The following is a 14,326-nucleotide window of genomic DNA, read 5'->3' as shown; positions in this document are numbered from 1 at the left end:
ACGTTGCACGCATCTGTAATTCTGTGCTTGGTGCGGTTGAAAGGCTTTGCCGAGGAGCTTGCTGAACTAACTTGGCCAATCAGCTAGCCCATAGAGCCATCGAGGCCTGTGAATCCAAGCTGAAAGATCTCGCGAGGCGCTATCGGCTTTTAGCGTGTAATGTCTACCCCGAAATAGGACTTGGATACAGAATCACCAGACCATTTTTAGAAACAATCCCCTCAATCTTTTCTCATATGTTTTGCAGCATCTGTCTCATTCTTACACGTTCCAAACCACTATGGCTTCATCTAATCCCGAACGAACCTACGCTCGATGGCCTCTCCGAGACGTGCCCCGTACACCTGCGACAGACGTCCTGCCCATAGGACCTGAAGCAGATGGAATTCCAACAGTGTTTGACGATGATTCACGCACATTAGTTGATCCGGCGCACTACCTGCCTGGAAGGAAATATCACTGTAAGTCTTTAAGGCACATTCCAGAGCTAGCCCAAACCTGGCTCTGCGTTCAGCTATTGCCAAGCTCCAGATTCGATTTGAAGGCCAGGATGCTAGCGACACGCGTCATGCTCAAGCTACAGGATGGCTAATCATGCCTCATCTCATTATTACCGCCGCCCACTGCGTTTACGATCATACACACGACTTTGGCAAAGCCGTTCAAGTCCGCGCTTTCGTAGGATACAATGGCAAGAACTCTGTTGACCAACCTGGTGTTCAATTCCGTAGGGGTCTCAAGGTCGTCGTTCCGAAAGACTGGATAATCAGTGACACCAACCGCGCAAGTGATGTCGCCTTCATAAAAGTGGAAGAATTCAACGATATAGTGCGTATTGCCCAGCAGCCCACTGCAGGGATCGTGAACAAGATGCTTTTGAGCGTGGTTGGATACCCGTGCGACAAATCCTTGGTTGATGAACCAGGAGCGCAAATGTATGAGATGACCAAAAGAATAGATTGCGATCTTTCGAAAACAGCCGTCAATTTGCTCGAGCACACGATATCTTTTGCAAGTGGTGAGAAGTGGCTTTTCATCCGAAATATTCACGATACTGACCAGATATATCAGGTCAATCTGGATCCCCTGTTCTCATCAATGGCGAAAGCAAGGCTATCAGCGTGTCTTCATATGGTACCGGAACCAGGAACACGGCAACTGTGTTTCGAGGTAGATTCGGAACCTATCTCAGCGGCATGTCTGCTGTCATGTTTGGCTTGGACCGTGCTCCTGCTGGCAGCGAAGATATCAGATACACCGTGACCATAGGCCGCCCAGAGGGTAGTGTGACAGAAGAGCCCCTCAGTGATGGAAAACCCTTTGGGGCAGTTTTCAGGAAGGTTACCAGCGTCGGCCAAAAAGTTGATCGTTCCATATTACGAACTGGATTCCCTTTCATGGGCCAGGTGGGCGGTCCTATCACTGCCGTTACAGGTACCGCACTGGGTGTGATGAGCAATGTTTTGTATCTCTGGTGTTTCTTCATAGTGTCTTACTCAAAATAACACGATGCGTCTGCGCATTACCGCAAGATGGTCTCCAATGTTCTTCTATGCTGTGACATTCTATCAGGGCTCAGCTTTAGACTTTGAGGCCTTCCAATGTCTCAGGGGAATGCTGAAAATGTGCGGGGCTCGAGACACGATTGGCCTGTATTGCAGAGATCGACCTATACTACAGGGGATGATTGGTTCCATTGCTACTTCTTCCCATACTAGGTCTAGAGGTCGTTGTTGAGTTAGGGCAATGCCGTGTTCTCATTCATCATCTGTGTTTGCAGCCTGAAGCTTAACCTTATGGGCCGCCGTCAAGCCATAGTTGAGTCAGTGCCTGAGATTGGTGGCCAGATACTTCTCAACCGCCAATGAGGCTGCTTTTCAAGCTCTGGGGGCATTTTGCAATTTAACGAATGTCAAACTTTGAGCTAGGAAGAAGAAGAGAAACCTTAGCGCGGCTTACGTAAATTTATCAGCCAGATGCGTTATTTCTATTTGAGACTTCTGGCTTACAGCTTAAATCACCAGGGAACTAGTTTCACCGGGGCAGTCTAGCACGAAACGATTCACAAACGCAATTGTATATAAATATGACAGAAACGGTTAACAATATCTGTTCTGTGACCATACAACTCAGGTCTTCTCCCAGATCAGGTACATAGCCGCGATAGAGGAACGAAAACTCACGCCCTCCCTTCTCCTTCACAGACTGTCGATTCATTTCCCCATTTCCCATGACACCATGTCTTCAAAGAAGGGCGGCTACATGCGCTCATCGAGAATCAGTTTGTAGGCGTCTCACTCTTTCTGATCTCCACCCATAAACATGCGACGGATAAGGTAGGGCTGAATGTCTTTGGGGTTGGGAATGGGAGGCCAGATTTGAATCTTAACCTCGGGCTCGATGGTGGTGATGACACTGACGCGCTGCGGGTCATGTGCAAGATCTGGAACCTTCTCCCACGCAATGGTCCACTTGATAAACCCTTTTTCATAACTGGCAGCAACCAGCTTGATGAACTCGGGGTTGAAATCAATGTTTACCCAAGAGTTCGGCGGCTTGGGTACCTCAGCTGTGATATCAAGGGTACCCTTATCCGTGAGATATTCATCCTTATGTGGGCGGATAGTTGTATTGTAGATAGATTTCTTGTCTGGGTTACTAGCCAGAGCATCGGTGTCATCTGCGGCAGCCAGAAGAGGCACAACAATATCCGAAGTAGAGTCTTCAAAGTCAAGATACTGAATAGGGATCTCAGAAGTGCCAAAGGCGGTCTTGATCAAGACCGACTTGTTGTTGAAGTCGGGAATGGGTAGATGAATTGGAAATTCGCGGTCGAACTCTACCTCCTTCTCGTGGGGGAGCTTGGTCAAGCCACCACTGTAAGCTTTGACGGCAAACTTGAGTGCGCCTATCCAGAGCTCCTGTTCAAAGCAAGGGGTGAGGAAGAACCCGGGGATGGTGCCTTTAGCATGCAGCACGAGCTTGCCAGTCAGTCTGTAATACTTGGCAGTGATTACGCTGAACTTGATGGGGACAAGAGAGGCCATTTTAAGAGATGTAAGATTGGTTCTGGGCTGAGTAAAATGAAGCGTTTGATGGTTGATGGTTTATTCCAATGGTAATGGTATCTACAGGTATTTATAATAGCTTTGAGGGCACCAGAGGCCTGACATGTTTCTCGGTGGCTGATATTTTTCAGCTGAAAGCTTTCTTCAAAGGGTCATTTCGCTTGCTGTAATTACAATAATGTGATGCCATATCCAATATTGTTGGAGAAAGTTTGGATATCACATCCGCATATGGTCTCTTCCCCGGCCTGTATCCTCGAACTCAAGAGGCTCAAGTACGACAGACCTATGAGCACTCTCTCATTCGTCCTTGGCCTACGTTTGGAGTTGCGCACGCTTACCAGAAAGGAACTTGATTCACCGTATTAGGCTCATCCAGCTAGCCACGGGCAACGGACGGGCCCGAAGCCGACCGTCCAATGTCTCAGTGCCGTGCTCAAAAGCGGAAACGATCACCTCGTTCTCGTATCAAAGCACAGCGTTTGGGTAATATCACATATCAGCAAGGGATAGATTATGTGATAATGCAGCCTCATGCACTAGACCAGGCCATGCCGTCCTCAGCTCCGCCCATTGCAGACGTGGCGCATTCTTGAACTACCTGATTAGGTTAGTCGAGGGAACTCCTACGAACTCCATGTCTTTATGTGACAGCCATGGTTCGATGATGCGTAGGAATTCTATCATATTATGACCTGAGAGCGACGCTATTGATGTGATTCTGAAATTATTACATTTTGGCTGAGCTGAAAGCTTTCCTTTGAGGATGACAAGTGTTGATCGCGGACGTAGATGTCTCACTTCCCCGTGGAGCCTTCTATCACATCAGCGCTACGGTTCGTTAGTGGCTGTATTCTTTCTCGGCAAATTTCTAGCCGCCGTCTTCTATCCTCTTCTCTTCTCATCCTACGTCAGGGCTGCTGTTGCAATTCTGGGTTCTGTTCTGATACACGGTCACATGCACCGGGCAGCTGTTGCCAGCTGAGATCCAGAAAGTTGAAGAAGCCCAGGTATAACAGTGAACGGGATGAGAATTGTTGCAGGTTGGATATTTTATGTTATATTGCTGTGTCAGTGCCGAAGACCCAAGTATTCTTGATCTGATGGCCGCGTCACACTCCTCATTAAGCAGTATCCAAGTGACCAAATAGCAAGGCCGAGAAAACAAATTATCCAATCAGATTACCAATAAGTCCTAATGACAGCAATCTATCACTAAGATTACTACCGTCCCTACCACTTTGCTTGCAGCTCCCTATGTTCTCTATCCTCGTCTTTTTGAACAAAGAGTCTCAATATATATTTCAGCCATTTTCCAGGAACCATATCTATAGCAGTTCTAAGATCTTTGCCTTTCCTATACGAGCCCAGCGAAGCGATCAATGGCAGCCAGGAGGCGGGCGATAGAATTAGTGCCTATGGGTTTCTCCAGATGATAGCTAAGGTTACCGATGGCGTATTTCACAAGGATCTGGCTCATTATCATCTCAATGCGAGCTCTACACCGTCTGTCATTCTTTACAGGAACGAAATGCATATCTCAGATAGTAAGAGCCAGGTTCTTCACTCGCATCTGCACTGTTGTCAACGCCAATTCTGAAACGTGGACATGTAACAACATCTTCCAAGACAGGCGTACAACATGCCATAGGAGTTTGCACTATCCAGCGCTGGGTATCAGCGCCACGGCTGGCTTTGTATAAGAACTTAGTATGAGAATAATAGACTGAATTCGCAGATTAGGTAGTCCTCGAAGACCTAGGACAATCTTTCGCCGGCAGTTGGAGCGAGAGTCTTGCCCTACCAGAAATAAATCTTTGTGAATTGGAAGTAAAAAGGGTCTATCAGACGAATAGTATGTCAAAAATGTAGCCACATAGGTGAGCCTTGGTTGTTGTTCCATCGCTATGCTGGTGCTTATCCATTGTATTATTGAAAATTTCACATAGGGGTCTAGAGAGGTGGCTCGGACTAGGAAATGAACATTAATCTTTATCATAGGCTTTGCTACCAATTTTATCCTATAAATGCCGTTTCAAACAGCATCAGATGTAGGTGACAGGAATTACAACACAGCCCGAGGTAACTCACTGCAAAATTTCAAAACCTCATGCCTAAGCAATGCCGCAAAGGAGTGGCTTGAGGCGGAGTTGCAACAGTGGTTAAACCTGGGCATAATCGCGTTTAGTGCACTGCAGTTTTGACCTATCGATTTGCTGGAAATCTGTTTTCGTAATCCTGAATAATGCCCCGTGGTGGCTCAGACACGTAGTAGAATATCATTGGCAGCCTCGTTCTGTACTTTGTACTTAGTAAACCGCTTCAAAACGCTCTTGTGAATTTTATTTTCCTCCTCTCATCATGCTGCAGTCTAGCAACTATGGCAGAGCTGGCGCTGGCGATTATTCCTCTGGGAATAACAGTTACATCTGGTCTCACCAAGTATCTCAAAGCCTTCAACGATCACGATGACGACCGCGCTCGGCTTGTGCGTCAGGCCGAACGCTTTGAGAGCACGTTTCAATCACTTGACGCCGCCCTCAAACGTTCCGAGCTTGACCCAGGGCTCTCTTCGTCAGCATCAGAGGCTCATGCTAGTCTCAAAGAATGTCACAAAGCACTGAAAGAACTGGAAGCCCTTCAACAAAAAGTCTTTGCCACCACTACCAGTGTTGCATCAACGGCTCCTCACGCGCGTAAAAAAGACAAGATCAAGGGTGGATGTAAGAAGCTTATGTATCCGCTACAAAAGCCCGATATCGAAGTTCTAGAAGGAGCTTTAAATAGGCTTTCAACGACCCTCAATCTAGCTCTAGGAATACTGCATCTGTTGCGTGACCCAACCATTTTCGATTACTCTCACTGACGAATCTTAGAGATGGAGAATCCTTAACCAGAAAGACTTTAAACGAGCAAATGGTCGAGATACAGAAAAACACAGTCATTACTTCTGTTACCTCGACGGCTATCAACGAACTGCGCCAGCCTATCTCGAAAATCGATTTGGCCCTCCCCGTTCTCCAAACTTCCGTTGATTCTGTTATTCCCCATTTTGACCATAGGTTCGACCAGATCTCTTACCAGATCGCGTACCAGCATTCCCAAATGCAGGCTCAAATCAAGTCTCTTCTCGATACGGCCGAACTTACAGGATATCTGGATCGCCCAGGAACAAGCCAACAGCGTTTACAAGATCGCTTTGAAGGACAAGGCAACTGTCTTTCGACCAATGAGACTGACTGGGAATTTACAGCGCTTGCCAACAGAGATCATCTCGTATCGATGTGTTCTTGCCCGTCACGACGCATGCGTCATGACACATGGTTTGGTCAGGGCTCAATTCATTTCGCCGAAGAGATGCTATCCGATCACTGTCACGAAAAAGACTGTGTTTTCTTTTTCATGCCGTCAGGCTACGAAAAGACGCGAACCATCCGTTTTACAGGCTTTGCTTCTTTCTTTAAAAGGGGGCTTGAAGTGTCTTTCACTACTCGTGCTCGTGCAGGAAAATTCAGTATCAGTCCCTCTTTTACTTACTTTCCAGTGGTTGATGAGAAAGTCGCTCCAGGATTTTTAGTCATATCCCTTCTAAGTCGCGCAAGCAGACTCGAGAACATGAATGAGACAAAATCCAGAATAATACTGAGCGCGGTTCAGCGAAAACTTCAAGAATTGTTTTGCTCGGGGAGAGCAAGTCCTAATGATGTAACTCAAGAAAATTATACCCTACTTCATCTCCTAATCGACTCAGTAAGACCAGCTGATCTCAAAGCATAACGGATTGTTCCATTAACGTCTCTAGCTAGGTTTTTGGTTAAAAACTTTACAAGGAGCAAATTCCCCATTCGTCCGCTTAACGTTTGAAGGGTTGCTCAATTTTCTTATTGCCGCCGGTACATCTGTCACAGTTCGCAGCCGTTTTGGAGAGTACGCGCCCCAAAACATACTCGCTCGCTTAAGTTAATAGTTTTCAGGAAGGCAACACATAAATTCATCCTAGGGAGCTTTGTTCCTGCCTCTCTATATCGCCATCTGAATGCTGAGAATGAAGCAGAAGCGTCCACATATTCATATTATCCATTTTTGCATGATAGGCGTGGACTCCTTGAGTATCACGATCTTAACCAAAGCGTTGCAAGAAGTAAGTTCCATCATCTATCCAATAATCTGCTACTCCCTTCCTACACTCTTGAATGGCTTACTGGATAGAGTAGTTCACTATGGTCCTTTAGGCTTAGCAATCATCCAAAACAATTTACGAGAAGTGGAGCGGATCATCTCCTTATATCCGAACATGCTTGGAGAGCTAAGTTATTATAAGGAGACGCCGTTACACATAGCCATTGATAGGCCAGATATCTTGAGAGTGCTTGCCAAGAAAGCAAAGCCCGAAGACTGGATTCGACGCAGCCTCGATGACGCGACTTCTCTTAACCTTGCAATTCAAGCCAGTCGTGAGATTTGTCACTCAGGGGATGTTTTGGATGAATCATGTTGTCCATGCACATTACCGCTTCGGATCATTTTATCTGCTGGCTGCCCCATCATACCTTACCGAGATTTTCGTTGCTCCATGTTCTCACCTTCACCAAAAGAATCCTTCTTTGAATCTTCTACTCATTGTAAAATACTTCTGACGAAGGAGCTGCGAAACCGCCGTCGGCAACTGCGAGACTTGGCCAAAAGCAAGCTCTCAATTACCGAGTTCAGCAGATTTGCAACTCTGGAGGAAGTACCCGATGTTGAAGCCATCGGCATGGATAGTTTACTCCGCCAAAAGGACATTCTGGGTCAGGGACCCCTCTCAAGTTTTGTGGATGGGGACCTGCCTCCACATCCTCAGCAGGATGTCAGATACTGTTCCAGGTCAATATTCTTTGACCTGAAGAGCCCTGAAGATGCAGATTTGTTCGTTGACTCTGGCTTCAACATGTTATGCGCTAATCGAGATCATGATTCTTCATTGGATAGAATGCTTTTTGCCAAAATCAGCCCAGATAGGCGATTCATTTCACTAGACTACGCAATATGGCTCTTTGAACATCAAGCTCCGTTATGGAAATGGAGCTACAGGTTCACTAACCCGATGCCTTCGGCTTTCGTTCTTGCCGACATTCTCGGCATACAGGACTATAAATGTTCTGGTCAAGAAAATTCAGGTGACAAGGCAGAACATTATCTGGGCGAATCGATTTTAGTCGATGACTGCACTTGTTTATGTTCACCTCGCGGCTGTACCCCTTTCGCCTCGAGGATGAAGTGGCTCGCACATTCCCATGATGAGCCACAAGACCATACACCTCAGGATATTGCAACGAAGTTCGGTTGTTACGTGGAAACATATGGCGACCGTCTGGATTTAAAGCATCACCTCATCATGGTGCGACAAGCAACATTTGCTGCGCTAGAACTAAAGCATACGTGCTTGGATAGGCCTGCATATAGTAATTGTCCGGGTTATCACCGTTGGATATACTTGCTCGACCCAGTGACAGAATTGGAGCCAGATGAGATGGAGTTCGAGACTTTGAATGTGCATGTGGAGGCAAAAAATCAGTTGGAGAGCGTGGTCACCATGTTTCAGGATTTTTTGTTAAGCGGAGACCAAATGACCGTTTCAAGCAAGGAAAAGAGTTTTGATATTGATCATTCAGTATCTAATAATCAGAGCGTCGTTGGCGTAGCCGACCTCTACTGCCAGAGGGCTTTGGAATTCTGGAAGCACATTTGGGAAAACAGGATTCAGGATGCTTTGGAGGCTGTAGCCAAAGGATGGGACAACAGGCTCAATGGGGAGAATGATCTCGTGCAAATTTCGACTTGCGAGGAGGCAATGCAAGAGGCAGAGAATAGCTCTGGGGAGGAGAATGATGAGGTAATCTTTAACGGAATTATACAACAGATTCAGGATATCTAAAGATTTTCTAGCTAGCAATAATACTATTTACTTGGGGTCATGATTATCCTTAAACAGGCAAGGCAGTTCTCCATGAACATCTTGACAGACTGGTTAAATTTATTCAAGTTGGCACTTATCTGTGAGGTTTTCAAGTTCTAATAGCGCTGGTCGCTTGTCAAGAGGTCGGGTTCGCTGATGTCATCAGAGCTAGAAACATGCAGTAAATCTAGGACTTTGTCTGGCACATGGTTCCGCCCTACTAATGCGGTGTCGTTCCGCATAGCCGCTACCAGATTGCCCAGTTTCTGGGCTATAATTACAGGGCTACCCCCCAACCCAATGATACGCGCAAATTCGAACCTCAACATAATATTTTCTCAACACAGCACATAGCCCACTACCTCTATGTCACCCGAAAGCGCGGATCCTCTGGCCGGACTTGATTCCATCGACTGGCCTCAATTCAGCCATGCCTACGGACCAGCGGATGACGTACCACAGCTCCTGAAGGACCTCCAGTCGACAGATCCTGAAGTGTACAAGACAGCATTTACTAAATGTTGGTCCAACATCTATCACCAAGGTTCACGCTATAGTGCTTCAGTCGAAGCAATTCCATTTCTCTACGCTTTACTTGATAGCCCAGCCACCAAGGATCGCGAAAGCCTGCTGTATCTGATTACCAGTCTTGCAATCGGTCATCCAGATTGGTCGGTTCCTAACGGAATTGGTATCGACAACTGGGAAAAGAGCATCCCGGAAATAGAGAAGCCTGAGTACCGCGATCGTGCAATGCAAGGATTCAAAGCCTACGAGGCTGTCGAACGAGGACTATCTTCAATTCTGGGTTGCCTAAACGATAATTCAGCCAGTATACGAGCGAATGCGGCCCATGCTTTGGCATTCTTCCCACGTCAGTCAGCTATATCTAAAGAAGCTCTCCTCGACCGACTGAGCCGAGAGACGAACAACAATGTCAGGGCGACGATTGTACTAGCGCTCGCCGTCTTGTTTGCTCTGGCAGATGATGATTCAGAGAAGAGGGACCTCACCAGAAAGATCCAAGAGTATCATGCGGCTTCACCTATTCGAGAAGGATTCGAGGATATCGTCGGATGGTCTTGCGCTGTTGCACTCTTTATTCTTGGTTCAAAGGAAGATGCATTGGCGGAAACTGTGCAGCGTGTAAACGAGGACAAAGCGTACGTGGACAAGTTGGAATCAACCCTTGATCAGGATGTTTGGTTTCCCTTCGCTTCACTTAATCTACGCGATCTAGCCAAGTCCGTGCTGAAAAACTAAGGAACATAGTTCCTCTAGGCTCGATATACTACATATTACTGCTATGATTAACTTTGAGCGTTCTACCAGCCTCCGATCCCCTGGCATGCATCCGTGAAATAAGACCCTAGTGCTCTAATGTTCAAGATTGTTGTATAGAATTATCAACACACACACTGCCTGCTCTCGAATCCTGAGCCTGTTACTTGTACTTGTTGACCTGTTCCTCAGTCCACTCCCAGTACTTCTTGCCAAGGTCAGGATCAATAAGATCTTTGCGGCATGGCTCGACCTTTCCAAAAGGAGAAACTATTCAATGGATACAGTCAGCGATCCTGAATTCCGAATGGTTGTCTCTAACAGCTTATCAATGACAAAGACTTACCCCAGCAGCCATTTTCTTTCTCTGTGATTGTAGGCGAATGGCTTGCGAATAGTTGAGTATAGGCACCATTCTTGGGCGCGTGAGAGATGAGTTTCTACGCATCTAGCATTAATAATAAGTCTTAGCTTTTGTAATTCGTTGACTTACGAAGATAGCAAGCTGCATCCTGGGCATGTTCTGCTGTAGGTTGGTCACAAAGTTGCCAGGGTTTAGAGCCTGAAGACAAGAGTTAGTTCCAGACTTCTAGCAAAAAGGATTATCGGATAACGAACAACGCTGATAATGCCCTCACCGGCAGTCCTCCGAGCAAACTCAACGGCGTGCAAGACGTTTCCAGCCTTACTTCTTGAGTACTTTGGCCAGATCCCTTCTTCATTGTGATAGTCCATGTTCGAGAAATCGATGGCCGGGGTTGGAGCACCATCAGCAGCGCTAGAAGACACCCAAATGACGCGAACAGAGTTCTTGGGAGCACTCTGGGCCGTAGCAGCAAGAAGAGGATGAAGAAAGTGCGTGAACAAGAACGGGGCGAGGTTATTCACGCCAATCTGTAATTCATAGCCTTGTACGGTCTTTGACCCCTGCGGGGGTACCATTACACCAGCATTGTTGTAGAGAACGTCGAGACGGCTTTCCTGTGCGAGGAACTCTTGAGCCGAAGCCTTGATGGTAGTGAGATCATCGAGGACTAGTGGCAGGAATATCATCCTGCCGGTCGAATTTGGGTGAGCTGCCTTGATATCCCTCATAACTTCGTCGGTCTTGGTTCGAGAGCGAGCGGCCATGTAGATCTTTCCATTTTTCTGGTATAGAATTGAAGCAATCTCCTTACCCAATCCGCCAGAAGCTCCAGTGATGAGAAATACCTAGTGAGTGTCGGTGTTAGACAAGCTACAGTTGTAAGTGGAGTATGGCTTACCTTGCCTGCTTGGTCAGGAAGGTTCTTCTCTGTCAGGGTCGGCTTGTTGGGAATGATGGTGCTTCGTCGAACACTCATAATGGATAGTCTGGGGAATAGATATTACTGGCGATCTAATAAATTCTAGGTAGGTAAGGAGGATATTGATGGTGGCGATGATACAGTTGTTGATTAGATATGTGAAAGCGTTAGTGGTGGTGTTCTGGGACCATTGGAGCTGCCGTCAGCTAGGTATATATAGCCTTCTCTTATCAATATGTGCAAGGCGCTTTGCAATCATAATTAAACTGATTCTATATGATGCGGCCGCACTGAGGGGAGTCCCGTCTGATGCGCGTCCGCCCAAGACGGCACTTAGGGTGCTGCGGATTCTGCGGCCGCACTCCGCACCCGCTCCGCTCCGATACCAAAACAACAGACATTACGCAAGACGGTGCATTGTAAAAAAACTATTTTCGGGTATAACATGTCTTTTTCAATTAGAACGCAATTAATTATAATGTGGTCCTAGCTTCTACCCTTGCTGTGACGTCGTGAACCGTCAACATCTCGCGGTACGTGCTTCCAAGCCGCCACCTCGAGCTTATAGTATCCAAAAACATGCCCAAATCAGCTGCAGCCGTGCGATAAACTTCATTTCCACCCTCGCCAAGAAGCCAGTGAAATGTCGCTGCACTTGCGTAGATAGAATCCAGCATGAAAGGGCTTACTTTGGACAGCGAAGATATTCCGTCCGTTCCGAAAGCGGGTAGCAGGTCCATACCCAGAGTGTGTAGCTGTTCGCTGATCTGCTCTATGATATGCATAGACTGTCTTTGCAGCTCAATCTCATCCTGTGTCTTGTCCCCTGGACTATCTACATACCCGGGCTCTGCACTGATCTTCTCGGGGCAAGTGAAACGGTCCAGGGCGACAAAGAGCGCTGAGCAGGCAATGGATCGAGGTGCGAGCAGTACGATTCTTTTCTCGGGGCCAAGGGTTGTGGTCTCATTGTCCACTGTTGCCCCATAGTCTGACAGCTCGTTTGCCAGAGACATGATTTCTTCGGTACGAGACGTTGTCATCGCGGAATTATCCCGGGCATAGTTTATGGCGCGACCGAGATACATCGAGGCTTGGCATAGCCTTGCGAATGGAGATTGCTGTAGCTGATGTGATATTGAGGTTGAGTGACTGACGGCCATGTTTACCTCGCCCCGGTCCTAGTTTCATGTTTATTAGTTACTATAGTGTAACGGTGTTGAGTTTCTATCGACTTACCCATACGTCATCATCAACAGGCAGTTTACACTCGGGGTAGATATCGGGAAGTAAGCAACGCTTTCTGCTTCCCAGTGACACGAGTTTTTCGAGGATGTAGATAGCCCACCACACTCTTCTTCTCTCTTCGGCTTCTGTCCAGGTTGTCTACGGGCATGTCAGTTTGTTTCATCACTCATCTTCGCAAATATGGTCAAATGATTCCAATCTGACTATTTCAGCCGCAGTAATCAAACGCACGTACCACTTGACCCAATGGAGAATAATCACCAGGCGTGATGCCCAAGATATCAGCGTAGCGAGCGCATGACCCGATAGTCATCCAAGCTGCCGGATAGATCGCATGAGAATACTCATACAAGGCTACGAGTATCATAGCCTGAAGGCAGAGTAGCGATACGACACCGTTACTCTCCAGACTAGAAAGGAAGCTTTTGGCTGTATCGTACAAGGTTGAGTCGGTGATGTCGATAGCCGGAGTCGTAATGAGCTTCATTCCGAGAAACAGCATGGCAAGATCGGGGCCTGCATTCTGCACCGGGAGGCCCATATCCATCCTCTTTTTAGATATCATGGGAAACCAAGTGTGAATCGTCGCAAAATAGTTTTGCGATACGTCCAGAACGACGTTACCTTGGCTGAGAAGCGCGAGGACGGGCTACAGAGGATTAGAGTACTAAGCAACAGATTTACGACAGCAAAGCAGTGAATTGAAGCCAGGAATAAAGTGAGCATGCTGATAACTAGAGGCAACTTACCGCGGGGATGGCGCCGGAAGGGACAGGCAGCTTTGCTTGAGACCATACATAGCAGTCAATATCGAGAAACATAGATGCGGGAAAACGCGACACCGATGTTGAGTCTAAACATTCAGCAGTGGAGTAGGCAGGCGTGAAACGGGTAGGTTGAGACCATGAGTTGACACTATTCGACCCGATGCTATGCGTGTCGATGTCGCAGAAGATCGCGCCTGGCGTTGATTCCTGTTCCAACAATGACCCTGAAGCCGGGCCTGAGATTGGGCTCAATATGTGCTGCTCTGTAGCCCTCGGAGAATTAGCCAGTCGATTCTCCAGCTCACTGAGACGCGCCTGCATCATGTTCCAGTCGCTAGCACTGGGCTGGAAATCAGTCGCGATGCCATACTCGCACGGGCGTTGAGTGCGCTTGCATAAGCTACACTCGGGGATAGCCTTATCGCAACGGCGCTTCTGCTTTTTACAGGCTTTACAGGCTTGGTCGCTTCGGGTTGTCATGTTTGGTGTATGCCAGTCTGGTTTTTGCAATGTATTACTCATTCAATTAATTGATGGCACGCCAAAGCAGTCGCGCGTTGATTCTAAACTACGTAACTCCGTGCTTTTACCGCTGTCGGACTTGAGAAGAGCGGGGATGAGTGCGGAAAATGCGGCCGCATCAGTGGGGCTCACTCATCCCGTGAGTCCGGAGACATCCGTCCGTACCAGCGTAAGGAGTAAAGCTCTATCAATATGCAAATTCCTTGTTTAAAAAAA

General features: G+C 47.2%; 6 protein-coding genes across 6 annotated transcripts; 3 read left to right on the top strand and 3 right to left on the bottom strand.

The window, feature by feature from the left end:
- Nucleotides 1-280: 280 nt before the first annotated feature.
- FPRO_13909 (uncharacterized protein) lies at nucleotides 281-1,505 on the top strand (the record flags this gene model as incomplete). The annotated part of the gene is made up of 3 exons (XM_031218876.1): nucleotides 281-461; nucleotides 515-1,018; nucleotides 1,072-1,505. The coding sequence occupies 3 exons, from the start codon at nucleotides 281-283 to the stop codon at nucleotides 1,503-1,505; spliced, it is 1,119 nt and encodes a 372-aa protein (XP_031084691.1).
- Nucleotides 1,506-2,294: 789 nt separating this feature from the next.
- FPRO_13908 (uncharacterized protein) lies at nucleotides 2,295-3,047 on the bottom strand (the record flags this gene model as incomplete). Its single annotated transcript, XM_031218875.1, has 1 exon — nucleotides 2,295-3,047. The coding sequence occupies one exon, from the start codon at nucleotides 3,045-3,047 to the stop codon at nucleotides 2,295-2,297; it is 753 nt and encodes a 250-aa protein (XP_031084690.1).
- A 2,401-nt stretch (nucleotides 3,048-5,448) lies between these two features.
- FPRO_13907 (uncharacterized protein) lies at nucleotides 5,449-8,985 on the top strand (the record flags this gene model as incomplete). Its single annotated transcript, XM_031218874.1, has 5 exons — nucleotides 5,449-5,897; nucleotides 5,945-6,818; nucleotides 6,871-6,995; nucleotides 7,043-7,209; nucleotides 7,301-8,985. The coding sequence occupies 5 exons, from the start codon at nucleotides 5,449-5,451 to the stop codon at nucleotides 8,983-8,985; spliced, it is 3,300 nt and encodes a 1,099-aa protein (XP_031084689.1).
- A 387-nt stretch (nucleotides 8,986-9,372) lies between these two features.
- Nucleotides 9,373-10,269, top strand: FPRO_13906 (uncharacterized protein; the record flags this gene model as incomplete). Its single annotated transcript, XM_031218873.1, has 1 exon — nucleotides 9,373-10,269. One exon carries the CDS (start codon nucleotides 9,373-9,375, stop codon nucleotides 10,267-10,269), a length of 897 nt encoding a protein of 298 aa, XP_031084688.1.
- A 181-nt stretch (nucleotides 10,270-10,450) lies between these two features.
- Nucleotides 10,451-11,630, bottom strand: FPRO_13905 (uncharacterized protein; the record flags this gene model as incomplete). The annotated part of the gene is made up of 5 exons (XM_031218872.1): nucleotides 10,451-10,557; nucleotides 10,634-10,727; nucleotides 10,781-10,849; nucleotides 10,906-11,499; nucleotides 11,553-11,630. 5 exons carry the CDS (start codon nucleotides 11,628-11,630, stop codon nucleotides 10,451-10,453), a joined length of 942 nt encoding a protein of 313 aa, XP_031084687.1.
- Nucleotides 11,631-12,046: 416 nt separating this feature from the next.
- Nucleotides 12,047-14,068, bottom strand: FPRO_13904 (uncharacterized protein; the record flags this gene model as incomplete). The annotated part of the gene is made up of 4 exons (XM_031218871.1): nucleotides 12,047-12,754; nucleotides 12,813-12,959; nucleotides 13,057-13,470; nucleotides 13,571-14,068. 4 exons carry the CDS (start codon nucleotides 14,066-14,068, stop codon nucleotides 12,047-12,049), a joined length of 1,767 nt encoding a protein of 588 aa, XP_031084686.1.
- Nucleotides 14,069-14,326: the final 258 nt, after the last annotated feature.

The sequence above is a fragment of the Fusarium proliferatum genome (genome assembly GCF_900067095.1).
Source record: "Fusarium proliferatum ET1 genome assembly, contig: FPRO_scaffold008, whole genome shotgun sequence".
NCBI lineage: Eukaryota > Fungi > Ascomycota > Sordariomycetes > Hypocreales > Nectriaceae > Fusarium > Fusarium proliferatum.
Note: the sequence above shows the minus strand (reverse complement) of the source record. Positions and strands in the feature narration are given on the sequence as shown.